We start from the raw sequence: 25,312 nt of genomic DNA on the forward strand, positions 1-25,312 counted from the left end.
CTTTGACACAAATCGGCATTCGGGGAGCATGAAGAACACTCACCTACGGATTTCCAAATCTTCTTCTTACCCAGAAAACGAAAATGAGCATAAAACTATTCACAGGAATGAGTGTCATCAGACATTCAAGCTTGGAGCCTATGATTAAACTTTCAACATCTTTGATCGGCGTGAAGTTCAATTTCAGTGATTCCATCCATATTTTTTCAGCAGTAATTGTCCATCGGGACGTCATTTCAGCTGATTGCGAGTAGCTTTTAAAGCATTTGATGTTATCGCTGATGGGAAGTTAACACGCTTCCATTCCGTAAAATGCGGAAATGACGCTTTCATAATAAGTCTTCTCAGAGGAGTTGAAGCCATTTTAGCTTCTTCCATTTTTTCTCCCTGTATATAGAGTGATCATATGGTCCAACACAGCTTGTACTCACAAAATGGCGTCTATCCCATTGCTGAAGGCTGACTGATACATATGAAGCTGAGAAAATACAGTAATGCCAAATATATTCAAGAATATCAAATAAATGGCTGGAGGGGCCTGACTGGGGCTATGGAGATTTCTGATGGGGCTAACCCCGGCGTCGTGCAATCCCTGTTCAATGGTGTCCATTCGAGCAGCGCTGTGCAAATGAATAGCTGAGTAATGTTCACATTGCAGTTAAAAGGTGGAAAGAAGGCCATCATTCACTTGAGTATTAAGTAAGCCACTGTGTCGTCTGCGACTGCCAGTAATTTACCCTCCCGTTAGTTACTTCTTAAAAGGCGTCATGACGTCATCGTTGAATCATCCCAAACAAGTCTGCCTTATGTGGCCACTGTGCAGCGACCGACAAAACGCAATAGAAGCGCACTTCTTCAGTGCAGGGAAGTTCCACTGTAACCCAACTGTGAATTGACTCGGTGGGAATGGCTTTCCTACCCCTCTCATGTCTTTTTGAGGGGAGGGTCGCGTCACGCCCACACAGCACACTGGCACGGGGAGGGGGGAGAGTACAAATAACATGCAGATCAGAGCAAATGCACACTTTATTTCCATTAAGGTGTTCCACGTGTGACATTCCTTCTCCAAAACACAGACATGGCTCAAGGTAAGGCAAAGCCAGACCAATTTGTTTATTAGTACTTGAGTCTTCATTCATTCATCATGAAAAGTCATTTATTCTTCTTGTCTCTTCATTTTATGCAAAATTTCCCTCTGTTGTTTAATATTAGTCTCAATCTAATTATTGAAGCACTTAATGACAAGGATGATACATTGATGTTGACCATTAATTAACACCGCTGTTGTTTTTATTTCTTTCGTTACTTAAACTTTTGGGATGCTGTCACTTTGTCTGCATGTCCTGCATACAGCTAACATTCCTCGAAGCATGTACAGTACACACGTTAAAAATAAGAATAATAAATCACCCAGCTATTTGAACCTTCCGAAACTCGAGCACTTAGAATAGAATCCAAGCAGCTGGGACTTAGCCGCTTTCCCCTACCCAGCAAAGCATCCCCTCCCCACCCCTCCACCCCCTGGGAGGAATTCCAACACCTCCCTGGAGGAATCACTGAAATTGGCCGTTGACCTTTATTGTCAATGTGGACAATTACTAGCATGCCACAAACTATCTTTAGCTTCTTGTGTTTAAAATGAAAGCGAGTTGTCAACTGGACGCCAGCAACACGTCATAACATTGCGATTAAAATCCAAATGAGGTATAAATAAAGTTATAGTATGAAAAAATAATCATATCGTGAAGAAAATCAGATCTTTGGGGGGGGGTTGTCATGAGATTAAATTGGAATATTAGAATAGAAATTCCATAATGGTATAGATGAGAATAAAGTCATATTATTTAAAAAGTGTGGATACAGCTCAAATGATCAACAGGATTCCTGCATAACCACCCAATTTTGCATATTCAAAGTTTTACAAAGGATATTAGGATTTGTTTTTTTTTTTAATTCCACCCAGCTTTTCAATCGCGTCACATTTTCAAACAACATGTTTCCATGTTACACTTCTGTTTTTAGAACTGTCTCATCTGCTTTCCAGCTCCGGGATTGCTGCAAAAAGCATCCAAATAAAATGTCTCACACGCTTTTTTTTTTTTTTTCAATGTACAATTCCCACAGTTCAATTCATGTTTTCACCGAAAAGCTACATGCAGCTACATGATTATTGTTTTTTTTGCCTTATAAGGTAAACTCTGGCCTGGTCTCAGCTGCTCTTATTGAAGTTCCACTTGGTGTGTAGTGGGTAGATGATAGCCAGTGAGTGGGAGTGGATTATGCCTTTGCGCTGTTGGATTTTGTACACGTGCAAGTAGATTAGATATATTTAAACTTGGCTCCAGTTAATATCATCTTAAAATTGGCCTCTCATGTGTGAGTGCAATTGAAGGTGGCTCTCATCAAAAGAATGTATAAAAAGGGATTTGTTGGATGAATTGCTTCATGACTTTTATTTGCAGATTGTTTCTGAATTCACTAACACCAGCGCAACAATATCTCAACTTTGCTTCCTGACGATATTTGCACGCAACAACTGAATTGAAACGAGCCAAAGCTGCGCTAAGGCCAAACAGCAAAGCTGAGCCTCGTTTCTCCCCGGCGACGTCATGTTGGCATCTTACGGGGAATTTGCTCCAATCGCTGAACTGACATCTGCTCAATGAAAGCACAAACCAAAGTCAGTAAAACCGCAGCGTGTAATTGGGCAGTGCTCAGACTGCATCCCTGTGGGCTTCACATAAAACAGCAGGAAGTCTTCGAGGCTTCGTCTGTGTTTACTTTGGTCTCTCACCTGACCATAATATCGCAACCTCGTGTTTGTGTGCAGCCACTAAGACAAAACTGACGCGGGGGGTTGTTAACCTTTGGACATGTTAGGAAGTGGCCTGTTTTGGCAGGAGACCAACAACGAAAGCAATAAATGCAAATTGTTTGAACAGGAAATCAGAGGGTGGGATCGTTTGAGTCACGGCTCACCCTGGAGAGAAGGAGCGGCTCTACGGTGTGTGTGTGTGTGTGTGTGTGTGTGTGCATGTGTGTGTGCAGATATATATATGTGTGTGTGTGTCTATGAGTGTAATGGAAGCAAATGTTCTCCACCTTCATTTGTGAAGGAGTCCTGCAGTGCACCGTTGTCATCATAAAACAAGTGATGAGAAGCTTTGGAAAGTCCCGAAACGAACCTAACGCACACCTTCCACTCTTCACTGCAATATGTACTTGTAATGCGAAAGGTCACACGAAAAAGAAAAAAAAGAAAGACTACCAACTGAAAATGTGACAATAAAGAAATGAGGCATTTACATTTCTTATGTGCTTATGCCACATGCAAAATAGTCAGGATATGGCTCTCAAGGAACCGGAGTTCCCAAACGTTGACTTCGAGTGTTCCATTAACCTGCCGTGCATGTTTGTGGAATGTGGGAGGAAACCGGAGAAAACTCATGCCGGCACGGGGAGAACATGCAAACTCCACACACAAAGGCCAAAGCCCGGAATCGAACACTGCCCCTCCGCACTGTGAGACGGACGTGATAACCAGTCAACCACCGTGCAGATCCATCTTGAATTTAGTGGAATGTCAGACATTGCGCAATGCCTTTGCCAATTGTGTTGGAAATGTTCCCTGTCTTATTAAGCTCTGGACATTGATCGCTGGGACTTGGAGTGTGACTTCAACAACACAGACCATTACACTGACCTCAATGGCGTGGACCGCCTAATTGTGAGGAGGGGCCAGCCGTTCAACATCAGCTTATATCTTCGCTCAGGAAGCTACCAGCCAGGACTCAGCTCTCTGGAGTGCATTGCCGAGACAGGTGACGCTTCGCTTGACACCTTTCTGAATTAGAATCAGCGAGAAAAACTCAAGCTGGAATCTTTGTGGAAGTTTTTTTTTTTTTTTTTCCCCCAGCAAGTAACTATTTAGTCAATGTTTCACATTTGTCTCCAATAACAACAACAACAACAAAAAAGCTTCTGTCTGGAATATGCGCCAGGTTTCAAAGGTGCAAAGTGACCTATTGTGGGTGCATCCTGTTAGGATGTCAATGGAATTCTGGACACACCCACTGCATCACCGACCCGTTTCGTGCTGACGCAGCCTATTGTCACTTGACGCTTGGAAAAGAGGAAATGAGATGTGATGTTGATGGATGAGAAAAAGGAAACCGGCTCTTTTTGTTTTCTACTCATTTAGTGAAGCCGTAGCCGGCTGTTATTTATGCCGTCGTGTTTTCTTTTCTCCAAATGCGGCAACGTATTTTCATTCATCAACTCATCTCCTTGTCATCTAACATTTAGCCAATGTCTCACGCCGACGGTGATAACGCCGCTTGCCAACAAATCATCAGGAAGCGGCGCTTGCCAACAGGAGATGTGTGTATAAACTGATAACAGCGTCTCCCATTATCAAGTTAAGCGTATTTTCACAGGTTCAAAGAGGAGCCTTTATGCCGTGAGACATTTGGTTTAGTGGGCAGTGAAAGATGTGAAGGAATTTAGCATGACCAGACTGAGGCTTATGTAATCTACCAGAACAGCAAATCCAAAAACATTGACCATTTAAGGGCACATGAATTCCAAATCCTTGGACTCCTAATTATGTCCCATTTCACTGTTTGTGCACATTAAGAGATTTAAAGTTTGGGCGGGTTTGAAAGAGCTCCCTCGAGGATCGTTGGCCATACTCAAATGTTTCACTCCTCTAACCATAATGACTACACCAGGTCCTCAACCTTCTGAACAATATGGCACCAGGGCCTCCTTCGGCCTGTCTGCCAACATTGACACTTCTCGCTGGAGCGCGGCGGTCGTCAGCCCCCCCGGAGACACCGTGGCGCTGTCCCTCTGCGCCGCCCCCGATGCACCCATCGGACGTTACATCCTGACCATGGGACGCTCTGCGCGCATTGAGTTCATCCTGCTGTTTAACCCCTGGTGCTCAGGTGGGTAAACGGAACCTCCCGCTGCTTCTTATCCTGCCATTTAAGCATGACAATGAATTTATTGTTCATGTCTGGTAAACAGACAGAGATACAGATACATTAGATAGAGCTATGGATGTATTTGTTGTGTTTTGTTTATTTGATTGTGACCAGTTTGTTTGGTGGTGTCTCTTGGCAACAGGAGATGCCGTATATCTGGACAATAAGGAGAGTTTGGAAGAATATGTCTTGTCCCAGGATGGCATCATCTTTCAAGGCGATGTCAACCATCCAATAGCAACTCCGTGGAACTTTGGCCAGGTACCAATACCAACACTCAAGTCGCCAGACTTACCTCACACGTGCATCGTCTTGTTTGTTCTTCAAAGAACTGCGGCGTCGTGCACGTTTTTTAAAACTTCAAAATAATGCCTGCAAGATCCAGAGGAATGTGCAGCGTTACATAACCGCAGAGCCGACCATTATTTAATCAATGCTAATGAATCTGACAGCAGGCAGAAGAGGGGTGTTATTGTTTCCAGTCTAATTCCGCTCTTGGCATCACCGGCACATGGCTTATGTGATTAGTGAAGCTTTATGTGCTTCATCAGCACCTGTTCAATGGTTTCCAAAATAATTTATCGAACATATGTTGTTCTTCAGAAGAAGGGTGTCGATAACATTTTCTTTTTTTTTTTTTCAATGCACAGTTTGAAAGTGGAATCCTGGATGTGTGTTTGAGGATTCTGGATATGAATCCCAAATGCCTGCGGAATCCAGGCAAAGACTGTTCGGGCAGGAGGAATCCCATCTATGTGTCCAGAGTTGTCAGTGCCATGGTGAGGTTCTTCTTCTTATGTTTGTTTTAATTATCAAAATTTGTTTTCATTCCTCGTTTTTGCCTTGCAGGTGAATTGTAATGATGACAAAGGAGTTTTGCTGGGAAACTGGACAAATGACTTTGACGGAGGAGTGAGCCCCATGTTCTGGAAGGGCAGTGTGGAGATTCTGCGTAACTGGCAAACACAAGCTTGTCAGCCTGTTCGTTTCGGACAGTGCTGGGTGTTCGCCGCTGTTGCCTGCTCAAGTAAGATAGTTCAACGTCACTATCTCTATGAAACATACATTTTGCCTTCGATCGGCACCATGCAGAAGCGGATGTGAGATATGATGATGCACTGTACGTTTTTGTGTTCACGCGGTTCCGTATTGTGTCACGTAGTTTCCAGAGCTCTCGGCATCCCCTGCAGAGTTGTCACCAACTACTACTCAGCCCATGACGTCAACAGAAACCTGACGATTGAGCGCTACGTCAACGAAAATGGAGAACTCGTTCGATCCAAAGAAATGATCTGGTATCCGTTTTAAAATTGTAAAGTGCAGCATTTGAAATACTTTTTTTTTTAACCCCTGTGCAGTGAAACTAAGATAAAGCAAAACTAACATCTAACACAGACGTGACGGTGGCAGAACAATATGTGTGATACTATCACAAGTAATGTTTTGTCGTTTTTTTTTTTTTAGAATGTTGTGTGTGTCGGAGTTATATGTGATGCTTTTACATTGAGGTATATTTTTCCAGAAAAAAATCGTTTGATTTTTTTTCCCCTCCAACATGGGAGGAACCTGTACAGTGAGCAAGTAGTTCGCACATCTGCCTCACAAGGCCAGGGGTTCAAATCGTGTCTCTGGTGTTCCTGTGTGAAGCTGTTGTTATTCTGTATGTGCTTTGTGTGTATTTTGTGAATATTCTCGATCTATAATACTCTTCTACCCACATTCCAAGAAAATGATGTTCAAAATCCATGTTTAAAATTGTCTGTATTGTTTAGAGTGAGTCAAGAATGATCATGATTTGTTTTTTAAGTATAGAACCAACATTGGCAGCAGAGATTCAGAGGTCAATGATATCAGTGAATCGTGTATCTTGCGTATTGAGTTGTGCTTATTGTGGTGGCATCTGCAGGAACTACCATTGCTGGGTGGAGAGCTGGATGACCCGACCCGACCTAACTGGTTCTGCTTATAATGGCTGGCAAGCCAGCGACCCCACTCCTCAAGAAAAAAGTGACGGTAACTGATCCTTTTTTGATGACTTCATCGATCAAATGTTTTGTATCTCCAAAGAGGGACGAGGAACAAGTCTCAACACACATGTTTGTCTTTTTCCAGGAGTGTTCTGCTGCGGGCCCATCCCTGTCCGGGCCATCAAGGAGGGTGAGCTCATGTACAAGTATGACGCCCCCTTTGTCTTTGCTGAAGTCAACGCTGACGTCATCACCACCATGATGAAAAAAGATGGCAGCACATCCAAAGTTACCTCGACCCAATTGGTGGGAAAGAAGATCAGCACCAAAGGCATTGGCAGCGACTATAGAGAAGACATCACTCATCTCTACAAGCATCCCGAAGGTAAGCGGCAACGCGTGAAGTCACGACGTAAAGGGTCACGTTCGTTCATTATGAAATTTGTCAAAATTTTCCATACGCTCAGGCTCTGATGAGGAGCGCGAGGCCTTCAAGAAGGCCAACCACCAAAACAAGCTCCTGCAGACGAAGGAGAGCGAAGGCCTGAACGTGAGCATCAAAGTGTCACCCGAGATGAAGAAGGGTTGCGACTTTGAGGTGTTTGCTGTGGTTACCAACAACTCATCGAGCGACAAGAAGTGCCGCTTGCTCTTTGGGTCCTGCGCCGTGTCCTACAATGGCTTCCAGGGCGGGAACTGTGGCTTCAAAGATTTGCTCAATGTTGAGCTGTCACCTGGAGGAGGTGAGCAAACCTGACAGTGGTCATCGTAGCAAGGTTTTGAAAATATAACTGCACAAAAAAGCGCGGGTTCTCAACCCGTGAGAGAAAAGTGATGACGATTCTGATAGTGGCCCTAGAAAAATACAAAAATGAAAATATCCTCAAAATTGTTCAGTATGATCAAGACAGTGAATTGTTTCAATCAAACTTATCAATTTAGCCCTAACTGCATTATTTTCTTCCAGCCAGGAAGGTTCCGCTAAGGCTCAACTATTCAAAATACGGTGGGCTGCTCACTGAGGACAACATGATCCGTTTGGCGGCTCTCCTGTTCGACTACGCCACCCGGGAAGCAACGCTGGCAGTGAGAAATATCGTGCTGGACAATCCTGAAATTCAAGTCCGAGTGAGTGTTCCGATCTGGAGTGGTGACGAAGCGCACGTTTGGACTGCAGTCCCGGGGAGGTCTCTTTGACTGGTGGCTTTTTCAGATCCTGGGTGAACCCAAAGAGAATCGCAAACTAGCGGCTGAGATCACGCTAAAAAATCCTCTGCCGGAGCCGTTGGAGAATTGCTGCTTCAGCATGGAGGGGGCCAACCTGACTGGAGGAAGGGTCATCTCTGAGAGGTCTGAGAGATCGTGTCCACTTTGTCATTGACTGGCTTTATATCAGAATCTTACCTGCACAGGACAAGTCATTTTCATTTAAATATATTTCTTTGTGCTCGAGTTAAAAGGCACAAGCAGCAAGTCGGCCAAACTGCACCGATATTAAGACCAAAATGATCCATACTTTGATCACATTTTCTGTGAAATGAACTTTTAATTTATAAACGGGGTATCTTTTATCTTAAAAAAAAAACAAACAAACAAGAGTGTGGCAAAAGTGTACATCAAAATTTTGATTCCTCTGTTAACTATGGTGTATTCTTTTTATGACCAAAAGTGGCATATTCTATATTCTCAATTCTTACCTATTCAATATTCTAAACGAATAGTCATCTTTAACACAACTTCTGAAAGTCTCAGACAGGGGTGTCAAACTCATTTTTGTCTTGGGCCACATTTTAGTTCCCGTTTCCCTTGCAGGGCCGTTATGACTGAAACCACATAAAAAAAGTCAATAATAATGGTTTATTAAACTATTGTTTAAGTGACTGTAATGACGGAGTTTGGCAACAAAAAAATGCTTAGAATATAGCTCTTATTTATTACATATGAGAACTTAAAATTTTGGTTAAGATTTTAGCAAGCATCATGGAAGTTGACATGTTTGATGTGCATTCGCGGGCCGCATAAAATGATGTGGCGGGCCAGATCTGGCCCCCGGGCCTTGAGTTTGACGCTTGTGGTCTCAGACAAGGACTACAGAAAATGCAAAGGTGGCAAAAGAACTCACACGTTGTACTTAGATGTACAGATCCTCATCCGACTGGAAAAAAATGGTTACAGTAGAAGAAGAACTACATGATAAATACTATCTGTAAAAAAAATGATATACAGTACAAGAAACCTTTGCACCTGAGGAAGGTGTTTTTATTTTTTAAAATGGCGAGCTCCCCCGTTCAGAGCAGCGACAACGTATTTGTACTTCATTGCTTCCCACCACTGTGAAACTGGGTGGGTGAATGTTAACTTTGATCGCAATCAATACCGGAGGCAAACACACGTTTGCTTGTTTACTGGCTGAGGATGAAAGTTAAATTGTCCACATTTTCTCTTATCGACTTAAAGTCTGAGCAGTTCAAACATTAATGCTCTCTCGTTTGTTGAAAAAGCTATAACTGCCACGATTAGACTATGAATGGTGATTCGTCACGTAAATATTTAGTTTATCAGAGGCCGGTGAGATTGCTTGGCACTAATATTTACTTTGGCCCGCAGGCTACGCTCTGCAGTGGGACCTGGAGAAGACGCCAAGGTGAAAATGTACTTCACGCCCACCCACAGTGGACTGAGAAAGCTGGTGGTCGATTTTGACAGCAGCAAGTTGTGTCACGTCAAAGGCTACAAAAATGTCATCATTGGGAAGTGATCGGGCTGTACTAACAACACTTCCTCTTGGGGAGACAAAAGGAAAAGGAAGCCTTCGCCATCTACCTTTATTTTGCATTGCATGTAAAATATATCGCCCGATCTTTTTTTTTTTTCAGAGACAAAATGTGTAATGTGACCGAAGAATTGTTTCACTCAATTACACAATATTTTTGTACATAAAAACGGCATATCATTTTTAAACATGCGTTTCTTTAAAATGCTAATTTGAAGACTGATGTGGCATGATGTTTTTAAAAGTGCCATTGCACGAGTTAAAATTGCCTTTCGGTATTTTTTTCCCCTTTGCACAAACAATTTAAAGCAACCAAGAATAAATTATGATAGAGTGCAATCTACAAAGAAGACAAGTCATTCTGTGACTTCAACTGACTGATGTTCAAATGTCAAAACAAAGTGAATGAATTTGTTCCTGGCTCAAACTGGCAAAAGCGCTGTCGTCTGGCGTGGGATGTCATTTTACATTAGCATTTGCTACATATAATCCATTTGTGTACTGTATATGTAATTAAATGTGCAAACAGACTCTTTCCAATGTTACATGACTCATTTCTGGTTCTATGGTTTCCATCACATTTTACCATTTGTGGGGGCGTTCTGCAAGCACACAAAAAGGCACAAAGTGTTATGATATCATAAACGAAGATATAGTTTGAATTCCAACTGACCATTTTTTTTTTTTTTTTTACTTTGGCAGCTCCATTGTTATGTGACAGCACTGCCCTCTACTGCCCACAACCCGCAATTATTATTTTAAACGTGTTGAAAATAAGGCTTTGGGAGCGATCGTAGCCTAAGGAGATTTAATTTCTGGAAAAAAAAAAAGTCAATATGATTACGTGTAGGACGTCTGTTGAAAGGCACGCATAACAAAATAGTCGTGAGGGTTGACACAAACTGTTTTACTGTTTTGCGGTGGACAAAATGAATTACGAGACAGATATCTTGATGAAAGCAACTGAAAAAAAACATACTGAACTAAACGGCTAACGTTTAAAAAAAAAACCAAAAAAAACAAACAAAAAAGCCTTGCAGCCTTTTAGAGATATGAGCCATTTTAAAATTGTGTGGGGGGGGGGGACATCCATTTTTCAAAAATCAATAATGACACGGACTTAATGAAAGGAATGTTTTTAAATTTTATGATATACAATATTACGTTTTCTTGCAGTTCAGATGTCCATCTTATCAGTGTGCAGTTTGCATATTTGCCCTGTGCTTGCTAATTTTTTTTTTCCTCAGGGTACTCCAGCTTGCAAAAACATGTCACGTTCATGATCACCTGTTCACAAAAAAAAATGGCTGCACAGGTTCTACACCTGAAAACTACATTCATACATTTAAAGCAAAGCAAATGCATGACCCGCAGCGCCAATAAAAATGTCTTTCCTGGAATCTTGCATCACTGTGATCTAGTATACAAACAAACGGTGGCATACAAAGAGACCAGTTGAGAACACTTGCATCACACGGCAGTGATGATGACGATCGATGATGATGATGATCAGCTTCCACCTGCTCAGTCATGAACATCTTCCTCTCTCCTGTGCTGGCTGCTCCACTGGTCTGACCGCTGCCGTGATCCGTGGACCCGGACGTCGGAGCCTTGAGTTGGCTCCACGTGCAGGTAAGCCCGAACGTGATGGCGCTGGGCCACAGAGCCGCTGAAGTCGATGACGCGACACTCGTAGGTGCCCTCGTCCGACGGCTTGACGCTGGACAGGCGCAGCTTGTGTGAAATGTTGCTGCCGGCCACTTTCACCACCTGAGAGGCACACCGACTTATGGTTTTATTTGTTAAATGGAAGCAAATAAGGCGGAATGGAGTGTAGCGTAAAAATCACGACATGCCCTCAGGAAGCATGATTTGGCTCAATATGACACTGACATTGAAGCCAAAACATTTTGCACATTAACCGTCAAGGAAATTCTCATCTCGGTTATAAATAACTGAACAGCTCTTAAACCATCAGTGTGGAAAAAAAAAAAAAAAAACAGTCGATCGAGCGATCTTGTTTTTTTTCCCCAGGTATCTCCGTTATTGATATGTTTTAAGAATTAAGGTCAATGCATTATGAAATGACTTGATATTTGTGTCAAAGTGTGATGTTGCCACAGTATTTTACCCACTTATGACGGATTTTTTTGCTTGAAAATAAAGCCACACGCACAGCGGAGGACAGCGCGGGTATGATTGCAAATTGCAGACCAGCTCATCAGTCACGCCTGCTGTCTCTGACTGGTTGTTTTTCCTCAGGCGCAGTGGTTTCCAGCAAATCAAATTGGAGGTACAAGAAGGGGCTAGAGAGGGCTTATGATTTCACAGGTCATTACTGATTTCATAAGTTTGATCAAATATGCAAAAAAGTTTTTTCTGGGTTGGGGAGGGATTGTTATTCCAAATGTGTGAAGGTCAACGGAAAGGCTTGGTGGAAACACGACTTTGTACTTACACTGATTTTAGTGGCATCTTTCAACTTCTCCTCAAGAGGAGCAACCTGCACAAAAAAAATTGCTAGTCAGTTCTGCCATTCATGTGTATGGGGTTTGTCACTAGTCGAGACAATGCAGACACACTGGTGAGTAAAAGTTAGGAAAAATGAGTGAAAAGAAATAAAATATGGATACATTTCAACTTGAGTTTATAAGAAAAAGATAAACGCTTAAAGTAAAAGTTCAAACAGTTTTTTTTGTATTTAATACTTGTTTGCACTATGTAGAGTGAATAAATTAAGGAATATTATTATCATAAACACAACAGCATTGCACTTTTTTTTTTTTTTTAACATTTGTTTGCATAATTTGACATAATTTCTGGTCACAAACTAATTTAATCGTCTGAAGAGCCGTTTGGCTCAGAAGAGCCGGAATTCCTATCACTATTCTTCAGATTGTTATTTTCCTTCAATCTTTTTTTTCTGCTCGCTGATCTGTATGTATGATTTTTTTTTCTACTCTCAAATGCATTCCGATACTGCGCAAGTCTTCCTCCACAGCCACCCATTTCTGAGCTCCGCAAAATATGTGCGTGCAATTGATGCATTTCTTTCGGGCATCGGTATGAATTATGCATGGCATAGATGTTTTCCAAATCGATTGATTTTTCAGTGCCAATTACAATGTCAGGAGGCGCCGCAGGAGAGTGTTAAGTTGCCCCATCTTGGGAGGGAGTCAACCTGTTCCTCCAGTGCTGGCAACAGCCAATTAGGAATTATCCACTCCTTTCTGTGCTTGGGGGACTAATGGTCGATCATGTAGGATTGTCACACGGTAAGCTTTAGGCTTAGTCCAAGACCCTAGTCCCAATCAAAGTCTCTATGTAAGATAAAAATAATACTTACCGTACTCTAGATGCACATACCGATCTTAAAATCCAACATTCAATCAGGATCGGTTCGCTCCAAAACTCTCTAACAAAGCAAAGCTAATTATGCTTGGTGAAGTGGACCCGCGAGGTGTTCTTCTGACGATGGAAATCATTTTATGGCCCTCTGTTCTTCTATCTCCTTTTTACTGCCCCACAAAACAACTTCGGTACCTTTGTTAGTGTTAAAATTGGAAACGTGCACCACTGATTGGCCCTCACCGAAAAATGAGCACACATTACATGGTCCACTTGCCACTGAAAGGCTAAAAAAAGAGGATGATCTAGAAATCTAGTTCAGGTCATAAGAATCATTAAGATGACCACTGAATTGGGAATAGATGCGTGGGTGTGGCAACAACAATCTGTCTGGGCTGCTTGGTACAACATTGCTCACCATGAAAGTGAGCTGTGTGTTATCTGCAGGGCAGCGGCCCATTTACGCTTATTTACAAACGAGATCCTCTTTTGTGATTGACTGAGAGAGTTTTAATTTTAATTTTGTGTCGACATTTACAGTACTGGATCAGTTTGATTCCAACAACAAAAAACAGTGCTTACATCGTTTGTGATCTGCGCAGGCGTCTTGGGCCCGGTTCTGTGGTCTTTGGTGTACCACCACTGGATCTCCAGGGAGGAAGGCGAACCTGCGCCGCGGAAGGAGCACGCCATCTCAACATCCTCACCGCTCTGTGTTGTCATGTCGTGGGGCACCTCTGTGAATAGAGCTGGCAGAGCCATTGAAAGAATGACCGTCAATAATAAAATAATTTGGAGAGAAGGGATCATTCTGCCGAGCAGTGCGGTTTTGCCTTTGCATTTTCCCTCTTAGTATGAAAGTTCTAGCGCTCTTGATATGCACAAGTACAACAACTCCTGAGTGCAAAGATCTCATAATACAGTATCTGTACTTGACATTCAGCATCGTGACAGTGTTATCCTGGGGATGCACACAAATTCCAAAAGCAAGTCCAAGAATGGAAAAGCCCCCGACAGGGGATTTGGTATCATTTTGAACTCCCCGACCCTGTAGAGTCACGTCCTTGATGCACTGCAACTCACGGCCTGTCAGTGGCCTCATTTGTCAGGAGAGGTGAGGCGGTAGAGGTGAACTGACGTGAGTGTGTTACAAAGAGTTAAGATAGCTGGAAGAAGTCCCACACAAACGGCGCTGATTTTGGTCCACGTGTCTGCTTCCCACTGTGACGCCGAAAAGAATCAACTATACACAGAAATAAGAGTGATTCCTGTTTTGTTTCGTGCTCCTTCAGTGACTTTTTCTGCATTAATCACAGTTAACAATAACTTTAACTCCCGTGGCTTAATTGCTTTTTGCAAGCATTTAACTGCAGACTTGTTTGTTGCTCTGTTGGTGTTGAGTGGACTGAAATTACTTTCTCTACTTTTAGGCCCTGTGAGACTACATGGCGTGGAAGAATGGACACACGCGCTCGCGCGCGCACACACACACACACACACACACACACACACACACACACACACACACACACACACACACACGCGCGCGCGCGCGTGCGCGCCCGCCCGCCCTCTGTGCAAGATTTTTGTTGGTACCAGTGCCATTCGTTTGTAGATAGACAAGACACACTTTGGGGATTTTCCTCAACCAATTTTACAGTACGCTGGTTTGGAATAAGGAGAAAAGCTTCTCTGTCATTGCCAGGACAACCAATGATCTATTACAGACAACTTCATAGTGCTCTATAGTAAGGACGGTGATGGTGCTCAGATATTTATCAGAACAACAGAAAAGATTTGAGAATTAAGAAACTATACAAAAATGGGAAAGGTGCTGAAATGATCATGACTGATATGATACGTTATATACTAGGCAGGCAGACAGGCAGATGGATGGCTAGCTCGCTCGCTAGCTAGATGGCTCGCTAGCTAGATAGATGGCTTGCTAGCTAGATTCTAGCTAGCGATTGTGAGAACTGCTCATGAGACCGATAGGAAGTGCAAATGGATGACAATGAGGCGTCAGCCCTCACATTGACATCTTTAACAGCTTCAGCTCTTGAGCAAGACAAGCTTTTGGAGCTAACAATCTCTGTTCCAGTTGATCCATTATTCATGAACACTCACAGAGAACGCATATCCGACTTCATCAAATGAGCAGCGCTAGCAATATTAAGCCAGCATTAGCATTGTAAGCAAGGCACTGTTAACCACAGTTTTTACATTGCAGCATGATGTATGGTGTGTTATTGGTTTTAAGATTTTGGAATGAACAATCAATTACAAATCAAAACGATATGATAAAAATACCTATCAAAAATTTAGCTATGTTTGCTACGCTGCTCCTGAGGTCAAAGGTAACGGTCAGTATAAGTATGTTATTTTGTTACACATAGGTTAAACATTTTAGACTGTCCCCTATCTGCCTTTGGCTGTGCCATTTAAAGCAGACGAACGTTGGCAGGTACATTTGGTATACACCTTCCGTCCCACATAGAATCAATCAATCTGTCGACAGACAACAGCGTCATGATTGCAGTGTGATTAGGTTTCAATCGGGTCGGCGCTTGCTGCAATCTAATCATCAAATCGTCTCTCTGTCTGTCTTCCCTCTGTTACCACCATCATGAAATCTTTCACTTCGCTTCCCGAAGTGGAGCGGATGCCTGCCTCTGATGTGGAAGAATACATCAGAGCTTGATGAACAACACAGCTGCTTCGAAACCTTTTCTACCAGTGTGAATTCTTGCAATCTTAGAGCTCACTTCTTGACATTGGTGACAACTGTTTCCAGACTTTAAAAGCATCTGTAAAAATGACTGGATGATCACACACAAGCAAGTTAAAGTCAATGGAACAACACACAGTAATTCAAATTGAACACTGTCTTGCATGTCGCTCCTAAAAATGTGTCAGCCACTATAAAGCTGCCACAGAGGCTTGCTGAACTGACCTTTTAAGCAGATACAGTATTTTAGTTGCCAGAAGCCACTTCTAGCAGAGGCGGGGATTGCTTGTTTCAAAACGTCCACAACATGCATTTTTAAAGTGTTACTCGGTGGCATTTTTCACTCCACTGCATATTGAACTCCGAGAAAGAGATAGAGAAGGAGAAAGGGAGAGAAGAGACCGCAAGGACCAGCAAAGAGGCTGCTTGTTGGCCACCGAAGACTCATTAAAAATGAAAGAAGCAGAGGAAAGCTCTAGAATAAATGTATACACAGATGAACACACACACACACACACACACACACACACACACGACTGAAGCCCGAGGGGGATAACTCAAAATCAAACATTTTTCTCTTCAAGTCAGAGGCAAAATGAGTTGGATAAATCAAGCGTGAGTGGCAATGTGGGGGGGTCAAGCCAACAATTATTCCTCTTGGCCCTTTCAGCTTTTTCATGACTTTATTAGAGAGCAATGGATCAGCATGGACAAGAAGTGTTTTGTGTCTTCTTACATCTGTTTTTTCACACTGTTTACACCAGACAGACGGAAATTGCACACGGGATTAACGATTACAGCAAACCTAATATTCACTTGTCACACTCAGGCTGAAATCGTTCGATTTGGGGGCCGGGTGGGGGTGTCTGTCAAATGCTTAATAGGGCTTTTGTTATCATGATAACCCGGGACGAAGCAACGGTGCATGAGCGAGGGCTACTCTGTGCCTTTTGAAGAATTTTCTCAAGTTAGTTGAAAAAGAAAAAAAAAAAATGGGGGGAGGCCCATGGGCCACCAGTTGCCAATCCCTGCTTTAAATACATTTGGACCGAGCATGTTCCATTATAAACATGAATATTCATTGAGGATTACTTCAGTTATTTTGAGTTGTTCCAGTATTGAATTTTTTCAGTGTAACTTGAACCCATTTTTCTTTTCCGAAAGCACAACATTGAGTCTTTTGTCTCTCCGGATGGCTTGCCTGCCTCACCCTTGCCTGGCTGAGTTTATGAGTGTCGGAGATGTGATTGGTCTGTATTTCTTAGCTGTAATGATCAGAGACACTGCCGTGCGAAAATCAGGGAAGGTGAAAATAACCGCACTGCAAATCATTGTTGCTGGTTGAATTAAAAGCGTTCATCAATTTCGTCTTCATCTTAAAAGAAACCCGAGTCCGTTCTTCGGCGTCTGCCTTCAAAAGTCATCTGAAAACAGGAGCTGTTTGCTGGAATAATTGTACAAATGCATCTTGACGTGAAATGACAACATTTGTCATGCACAAAAGGTGCACCCAGCTAGTAAAATAAGGATCATTAGCGCAATGGCTCCGTTTCTGTCACGCCTGTGGGCCAGAGCGGCGAAGAACTAGAAGTCAAAGAAAATTTTAAAGAACGGACTGTGTGAAGACACGGGCATGAGCTCCCACTGTAACTTTCACCAAGGTGAGCGCAAATAACCCGTGAACAGAATCCCTCTGGGAGTCGTTATTTCCCTAATTTGATGAATGGTTTTAATAATGAGGGCAGGCTGAAGTGAAAGTTGAACAAAGCTTGTGGAATAAAGAGACGTAGCGCAGACGTTTATCTCTCTTTTTTTTTTTAAGTTTTAATTCTGTACATGTGCAAGTAAAGATTAAGTTATTGGTGAATGAATAATCTAAAACCCTTTGAACATGTTCACCCGACGCTACTAAGAATCCATGTTTTGGAAGGTGTATAACTGTTGCCAGGATGCACACAGTGCAGCTCCTAATGAAAACCTTTTATCACTCTTAGTTATAGTGACAGGAGGATCCTGTACTAAGATTGCCCGCAGCCCCTTGTGCCATGAGGGGCGAACACAACATTCCACCATGATCAACAAAAAAATAAGTCATTTGGGAATTTGCCACAAAGTCAATAAAGTTGCATGAGGTTCCGATTCAGCGGCAGGATAAACAGCCAGCGAGCTCCTCTGGGAAATAAGTGGATGCCGTGAGCCCTTCAGCCTCCATTCCGGGTGGAAGGTAAAAACGATGAACTAAGGAGGGGAGCAGCTGTCTGCCCGTTGCCGCAGATCATTCAGACCCGCGGGATGAATCCTTCATCGCCCTGGGGACGGAACAACCGCCGGCTCTTTCGGCTTCTGCGTGTTGTGCGAGAGCATGTATTAACATGTCTTGTTGACAACCAGGTTGAACCCCCAAGAGATAAATAGTAACGTCACGCTCTGTTGCGGGTTGCGCACGGCCATCAAGAGATGCTCGCTATGGATTGGGGTGCAGCACTGAACGAGATGCTCTCCGGTGTCTACTTCAAATATGGACAGTTTGACTTTAGCTGTGGCTTTGTTATAACCGACTTGCATGTAAACAAAATTGACATGACCTCCCCGCCCCCCCTTTGTACATTACAAGAAATCAAGGTAGCTTGGCCGAGCGGTCCAAAGCGATGGCTTAAGGCTCCAGTCTCTTCAGTGGCAAGGCTTTGAATTCCGGTTTGGTTATGTTTTGTATTAGAGGGTTCAAGTCACTCAAGTTCATATTTATGCCTCAGATGTCCAGTTCAAACCCGGCTAATTTTATCAACTACCAAATGTGGGCTCTTTCGCGTTGAAGGGCTATCTCGCAAATGTGGATTCTTTCTTCAACTGATAATGTCACCTAAAAATGACAAATCCAAAGGCAGATCTGCTGATGCATCCGTTTGTTCCATTTGCTCAGTCTCATTTGATCGTGCCATTAAATGCAAGAGCACTTAATTCGGATGACACTGTGGTGAAGCCTGACAGACGATTGCAGGCACAAATGAAGCGTCAGACTCCCCCACACCGTGTTCGTGGGATAACAGGATGAATGCCGCCAAAGACGACCAACTCTGCATTATGACCTCCACTCCGAGAGCAAACGACAAGGAACAGAATCTGAGACCAAGACTAACGTTACATTGCGTTTGAGCAAACCACCACGTCCTCTTCTTTGTACAGCCTGCTGCCGATACTGACCAACTCATCCCGCTGATTAATCTTCACAGAGCACCGATAAGTTTCGTGTTGGGAGGCAATTTGATTTCCACTTGGACTCAAGTGGAAACTGGGCTGCGCGAGCTGAACGGTCCTCAGCCAGATGCATTTATCTGAAACAAATGGGTCTGGCCCGCATCTAACAAGCGTTCCAGAGAGCAGCACTTTCAGTCTCTGCATGAAAGCTCCACCGCTTTGGTGATTTATGCCGCCCTCCTGCAAAAAAAGAAACTATAAAAATGACTTTTGGATGTTTTTTTTTTCTTCTCGAAAGTCCTTTTATTTTTTCAAAATCAGCAGAGGAAATTTGAATCCAAAAGAGCAGCTTGTGGTCATAACTCCCCTCCACCCCCGCCACTCTCATTTCATGGCCAGTTTGAAAGCCCACATGAGTGAGAACACAACGATTATAGGCAATTATAATGAACTCCTAATGGAATAAATGTGTCTAATTGATTTTCTAACCTGCACCACAGTTCATCTGTTTGGAGCCAATGCTTCTGGAATTCATTAATAGTGACTGGGCTTACATTAGCAGGAAAGTGAAAGTGGTTATAAAAGGTAATAGTAAGACAACATACACAATGAGTCATTTTAACAATTAAAATTGTTCGAGCCTAATATTTTACATTTTTGTTGCACATCTCTCACAGGGAACTTTCTCTCACGACAACATTATTTTGTTGATAAAAGCGTCAATCTGAACGTAATGTATGAGCCAACATTGGTGGCAATGAGAGGGATGGATTTATATTTTTGAAATAACACTTTTGCTCATTCCGACATAAAAGAAAAAAAAAACAATGGCTACTCATATCAAATTGTAAGGATGAGAGGGATGGATTTATATTTTTGAAATAACATTTTTGCCTATTCCGACATAAAAGAAAAAAAAACAATGGCTACTCATATCAAATTGTAAGCACCTGATGCTGCCTCACCGTGAGTGAATGATTTAAGATTGTTTTGATTTAATAATACTTTTATCTCTGGGTTACAATCATCTTGTCATTTTTGTGTTTTTTATTTTTTGACGTCAATTGATATCATTGGATTGCAGCCAAAGTCAGCACACATAATCTTTCTGTCAGTTTCTTTGCCATCAGATTCAATCTTAATTTGGGGAATGTTTTTCCTGTCAAAACATTATTTCAATTTTTATAAAGTTCCGCTAGAGCCAAACTAAATAATGATAAATGTTTTTTAACCAACAAATTGTCACCTTTTGTGTAATTTGTCGATTTGTAGAATCGTGGCGCACTAGTTCAAAAGCAGTTGGTTTTTTTATAAGGCCCACAGACCAAAGATTCGCCACCACTCATCAACTTGGAAAACTGGATCATTTCAATTATTAATGGTGAATAAATATCACTAAATTTAATTTCAAATATGATGACCGAAAATGCGAACCAAATCAAAATCATCACAGCCAAACAATGTTACTCTCAGTGCACAGTGCATATTTTACATGCAAACCTAATAAAGAATTCAAAACTTACCATTTCCAGAAAAATGATTATCCAGCTCGCCGTGTTCTTTCGAGAACGCCGCGTTAAGTTGAACGTAAAGTCCCACGTAGTGCACTAACCCCACGATGCCTCTCATTGTTTCCAAATATGTCGCCGAGTGCAAAGGAAATTTCACATCAGGTGGTGGGCATCGGGAGAGATGCTGCGCAGCGTAACAATCGTCACGGGCATGAAACTGAACAGTTGTGGAGATGAGCCACACGCTGCGGCACTATTCTGCTGCTCAGCCAGTCGACGTGATGAGGCAGTGGGCGGAAGGAGACGCACAGAGGAGGACCAGTGAAGCGGCTATCAGTGACGGTCAATTACGCGGAGGAATCTCAAAGCATTCCTTGTAAATGGTTGATTCCTTCAATTATCAAATTCCAGACACCTAGGACTGTACACTAAAAGTTGCTTAGTAACAAAAAGAGAATTAAAAACTAAGACTTTTGTCCCCCTGCAAGGTGAATAGTGGAATATTTTGTTTGAGTCTGTCAATAAAGCAAATAAAATATACGTCACACATCATCTCACAAACGAAGCAAGCAAATCAAAAAGTTTTAAAATGGTACACTGCTTTTGACCAGTCAAGGCCACCATACTTGTTAACTAAAGGAAAAAATGTAAATGTAGTGCACTAAATAGACACATCAGCAGAAATCTTATTGACCATTAAGTTTACAGCATTTTACATTTGGTGAGGTCTTAAAGATGTAAATAAATCCGTTGGAAGCTTCTGTGGATACAACTGTGCTCTCATTTGTGTTGCCTGGCTGTGTACGTTAAAAGGAAGGTGATTTGAGGATATTTGTATTGATCATGGACAAAAGTTGAAGTATCATCATTGACCTCATTTATGGTGAAAAAAGTCGTGTGTTGCAGAGCACAGAGCAAAGTACGACAATTAAAAACAAACATTAAAAAGTACATGCCAGAAATAACCCGAGGCATAGGAACATGTGGCCATTAATCAGTTTGTTTTTCTCAGACCGTGGGTGTAATTAGATGCAAACACCTGCTGTCGTCTTGTGATGTCATCACCAGAAAATGGTTTGCTTGAGGTTCATGTGAGACATTCAAAGTATCAAGATTGCGCTTTCCATGTGCTGTAGCCTCATATTCAGAAACTAAATTGGAGCCAACATAGAAAACCCTTTCATCCCAGAAGTCTGTGGAGGAAAAAGCAAAATGTTCTTGTGTGTCTGCTCCATTAAGTGTTGTCTCTCTCTCTCTCTCTCTCTCTTTCTGCACCGACGCACCTCCTCCGCGTACATTTTTGCCTATTCCGACATAAAAGAAAAAAAAACAATGGCTACTCATATCAAATTGTAAGCACCTGATGCTGCCTCACCGTGAGTGAATGATTTAAGATTGTTTTGATTTAATAATACTTTTATCTCTGGGTTACAATCATCTTGTCATTTTTGTGTTTTTTATTTTTTGACGTCAATTGATATCATTGGATTGCAGCCAAAGTCAGCACACATAATCTTTCTGTCAGTTTCTTTGCCATCAGATTCAATCTTAATTTGGGGAATGTTTTTCCTGTCAAAACATTATTTCAATTTTTATAAAGTTCCGCTAGAGCCAAACTAAATAATGATAAATGTTTTTTAACCAACAAATTGTCACCTTTTGTGTAATTTGTCGATTTGTAGAATCGTGGCGCACTAGTTCAAAAGCAGTTGGTTTTTTTATAAGGCCCACAGACCAAAGATTCGCCACCACTCATCAACTTGGAAAACTGGATCATTTCAATTATTAATGGTGAATAAATATCACTAAATTTAATTTCAAATATGATGACCGAAAATGCGAACCAAATCAAAATCATCACAGCCAAACAATGTTACTCTCAGTGCACAGTGCATATTTTACATGCAAACCTAATAAAGAATTCAAAACTTACCATTTCCAGAAAAATGATTATCCAGCTCGCCGTGTTCTTTCGAGAACGCCGCGTTAAGTTGAACGTAAAGTCCCACGTAGTGCACTAACCCCACGATGCCTCTCATTGTTTCCAAATATGTCGCCGAGTGCAAAGGAAATTTCACATCAGGTGGTGGGCATCGGGAGAGATGCTGCGCAGCGTAACAATCGTCACGGGCATGAAACTGAACAGTTGTGGAGATGAGCCACACGCTGCGGCACTATTCTGCTGCTCAGCCAGTCGACGTGATGAGGCAGTGGGCGGAAGGAGACGCACAGAGGAGGACCAGTGAAGCGGCTATCAGTGACGGTCAATTACGCGGAGGAATCTCAAAGCATTCCTTGTAAATGGTTGATTCCTTCAATTATCAAACTCCAGACACCGAGGACTGTATACTTAAAGTTGCTTAGTAACAAAAAGAGAATTAAAAACTATTTTTTCCCCCCTGGAAGGTGAATGGTGAGATATGTTGTTTGAGTCTGTCAATAAAGCAAATATACTATACATCACACAGCATCTCACAAATGTGAGTTACACAAATTGGCCCGCCGACGAAAAACCTGCAAGCAAATCAAAAAGTTTTAAAATAGTACACTGCTTTTGACCAGTCAAGGCCACCATACTTGTTAACTAAAGGAAAAAATGTAAATGTAGTGCACTAAATAGACACATCAGCAGAAATCTTATTGACCATTAAGTTTACAGCATTTTACATTTGGTGAGGTCTTAAAGATGTAAATAAATCCGTTGGAAGCTTCTGTGGATACAACTGTGCACTCATTTGTGTTGCCTGGCTGTGTACATTTAAAGGAAGGTGATTTGAGGTTATTTGTATTGATCATGGACAAAAGTTGAAGTATCATCATTGACCTCATTTATGGTGAAAAAAGTCGTGTGTTGCAGAGCACAGAGCAAAGTACGACAATTAAAAACAAACATTAAAAAGTACATGCCAGAAATAACCCGAGGCATAGGAACATGTGGCCATTAATCAGTTTGTTTTTCTCAGACCGTGGGTGTAATTAGATGCAAACACCTGCTGTCGTCTTGTGATGTCATCACCAGAAAATGGTTTGCTTGAGGTTCATGTGAGACATTCCATTGCTCATACCAGGTGAGCTCAAGGTGAAAATGAATGCTGAAATAGTAGCAAATGTGACCTTGCCGGTTGGACATCACACGAGAACATGATGGCTAAAGGATAAAGCCGAACTGTTTCTATTTTGTCACTTTGTGCTTATTTAGAGATGAACACTTTATTCACTTTTGTGTACCTTATCTGAAATACTGCAGGGTTGTCCAGTCCTGTTGAACAACATTAAAGTTGGCGAATAAAATAAACCGTCCCTCAATTACGCCATAAACATGCACCAGACTGCAAACCGTTAAAGGCATCAATTGTTTTCACTAGATGAAATGTCATCGACCCACCCAAGAGCAGTTCTGGACACGATGCTCGTTCTGAAGTGGAGCAAAGTGTTTTCACACCCCGCAGAATTCATTACATTGCGGTGAGACAGATGGTTGGCCAGCCGCTCTCCTCTGTCACTGTCATCTCGCTGACCATTTAGGAAGAATTATATGATGGCCAAAAAAACGCGGCATCATTTCCTGGTTCACTGGATATGGTTTTGCGCTCCAGTAAATCTTCACTGTTCATTCCTGCCACAATTGTAACTGGCAGCTGGTGAGAAGCGAGGATGTCGAGGAGCCTGCCGGCCTACGGCAGCTGCGCCAGGTTGAGCATCTCTCCGCAGGCTGATTTTCTCCCGAGGCTAATGTAGCTTGACAGAAACATGCAATGAATAGAGATAGAGTAGCTTGTGTGCTGATGAATGTTTTGTGCATCATATTTGATGAAACGGTCCCGGATTCAAATGTCTCAAGTAGCTCTTGAGTCATGTGCATCTCTTGCAGAGATGCTGTTGTAGCACAAAACAATCGGAGTGATTCATAAATGAAAAAAATGAATACACATTTTGACCTGACAGTTTCCTCTTAAATGAAATGACTCAGCCCCCAGTTGCTTTGTGAACTCATATACCACGCGGTGGTCGGTGAATGGGGAGCCAGACAAGGAGTTTGTATTCTTGCTGTCATGCAAAGCCATGAATATGCCAAGCTTATTACAGCAAGCTTTTTGCACAGGAGGAGATTTAATTATCTTCCTAGGTTCTCACTCTCTTCAGCCTTTGGCATTTCCGCACAGTGGGCACAGATTGCAGTCCACTGATTTTTAATCTTCTCCTAATTTAAATCGGTAGGCTACTGCAGACTTAGGTGCTTTAAATTCATTTGCCTCCCATTGACAGGGATTTTTAAATGGTCGACCCTTGGATGTTACGGTTAAGACCCACCTTTTTTATTTAGCTTTTAACAAGTTTTTATTTATTGCATTCAGCTCCCCTCTGGCAAATATGAACAAGTGCTCTGCAGCGGTGTGCCCAGATGTTAAAATCGCAAAATCATGGAAGGAATAGAGGTGATTAATTACGATAAGCTTTGGGCTAATAAGCATTTAATACCTCTATATTAAGTGGTCAGCTTAATGGGTTGGATGCTTCACACACCATTACACTGTAAACTATGGACTCTGGTTTTTTTTTGTTGTTTTTTTTTTTTTTTTTTTACTGCGGTGTCTTCTTGGATCCCAGATGGCAGCGTTGATTGAAATAATAAGAATCCAAATGAAGTAAAAAGCTAGCTTCTCCCAATCACACAGGTAGATGAAGTGCAAAATCCAGCCAGTAACAGATTTGAAGAATGAAATTGTGCTCGTGCCAGATGTCAGCACGCGGGACAAAGCCTGAGCACATCTGCCGCGTTGTTCTGAAATTTAGGATATGCA

General features: G+C 42.1%; 2 protein-coding genes across 4 annotated transcripts; one reads left to right on the forward strand and one right to left on the reverse strand.

The window, feature by feature from the left end:
* Positions 1-976: 976 nt before the first annotated feature.
* On the forward strand, positions 977-10,273 carry tgm2b (transglutaminase 2b). Of its 2 annotated transcripts, none has more exons than XM_019880797.1 (13): positions 977-1,088; positions 3,642-3,821; positions 4,731-4,949; positions 5,131-5,249; positions 5,639-5,767; positions 5,838-6,015; positions 6,151-6,283; positions 6,895-7,001; positions 7,101-7,340; positions 7,423-7,698; positions 7,923-8,083; positions 8,169-8,305; positions 9,563-10,273. In XM_019880797.1, the coding sequence occupies exons 1-13, from the start codon at positions 1,079-1,081 to the stop codon at positions 9,711-9,713; spliced, it is 2,040 nt and encodes a 679-aa protein (XP_019736356.1). In that variant the 5' UTR covers positions 977-1,078; the 3' UTR covers positions 9,714-10,273. The 2 variants fall into 2 exon arrangements, with proteins under 2 accessions (XP_019736356.1, XP_019736357.1); XM_019880798.1 differs by lacking the exon at positions 977-1,088 and adding an exon at positions 2,202-2,262.
* A 341-nt stretch (positions 10,274-10,614) lies between these two features.
* Positions 10,615-22,913, reverse strand: vstm2lb (V-set and transmembrane domain containing 2 like b). 2 transcript variants are annotated; one of them, XM_019880804.1, is made up of 4 exons: positions 22,444-22,913; positions 13,659-13,825; positions 12,187-12,231; positions 10,615-11,498 (listed from the first exon to the last, which is right to left on the reverse strand). In XM_019880804.1, the coding sequence occupies exons 1-4, from the start codon at positions 22,547-22,549 to the stop codon at positions 11,253-11,255; spliced, it is 564 nt and encodes a 187-aa protein (XP_019736363.1). In that variant the 5' UTR covers positions 22,550-22,913; the 3' UTR covers positions 10,615-11,252. The 2 variants fall into 2 exon arrangements, with proteins under 2 accessions (XP_019736363.1, XP_019736362.1); XM_019880803.1 differs by lacking the exon at positions 22,444-22,913 and adding an exon at positions 20,523-20,891.
* Between the last annotated feature and the right edge of the window lie 2,399 nt (positions 22,914-25,312).

Source organism: Hippocampus comes, unplaced genomic scaffold, assembly GCF_001891065.2.
Source record: "Hippocampus comes isolate QL1 unplaced genomic scaffold, H_comes_QL1_v1.1 scaffold68, whole genome shotgun sequence".
NCBI classification, from domain to species: Eukaryota; Metazoa; Chordata; class Actinopteri; order Syngnathiformes; family Syngnathidae; genus Hippocampus; species Hippocampus comes.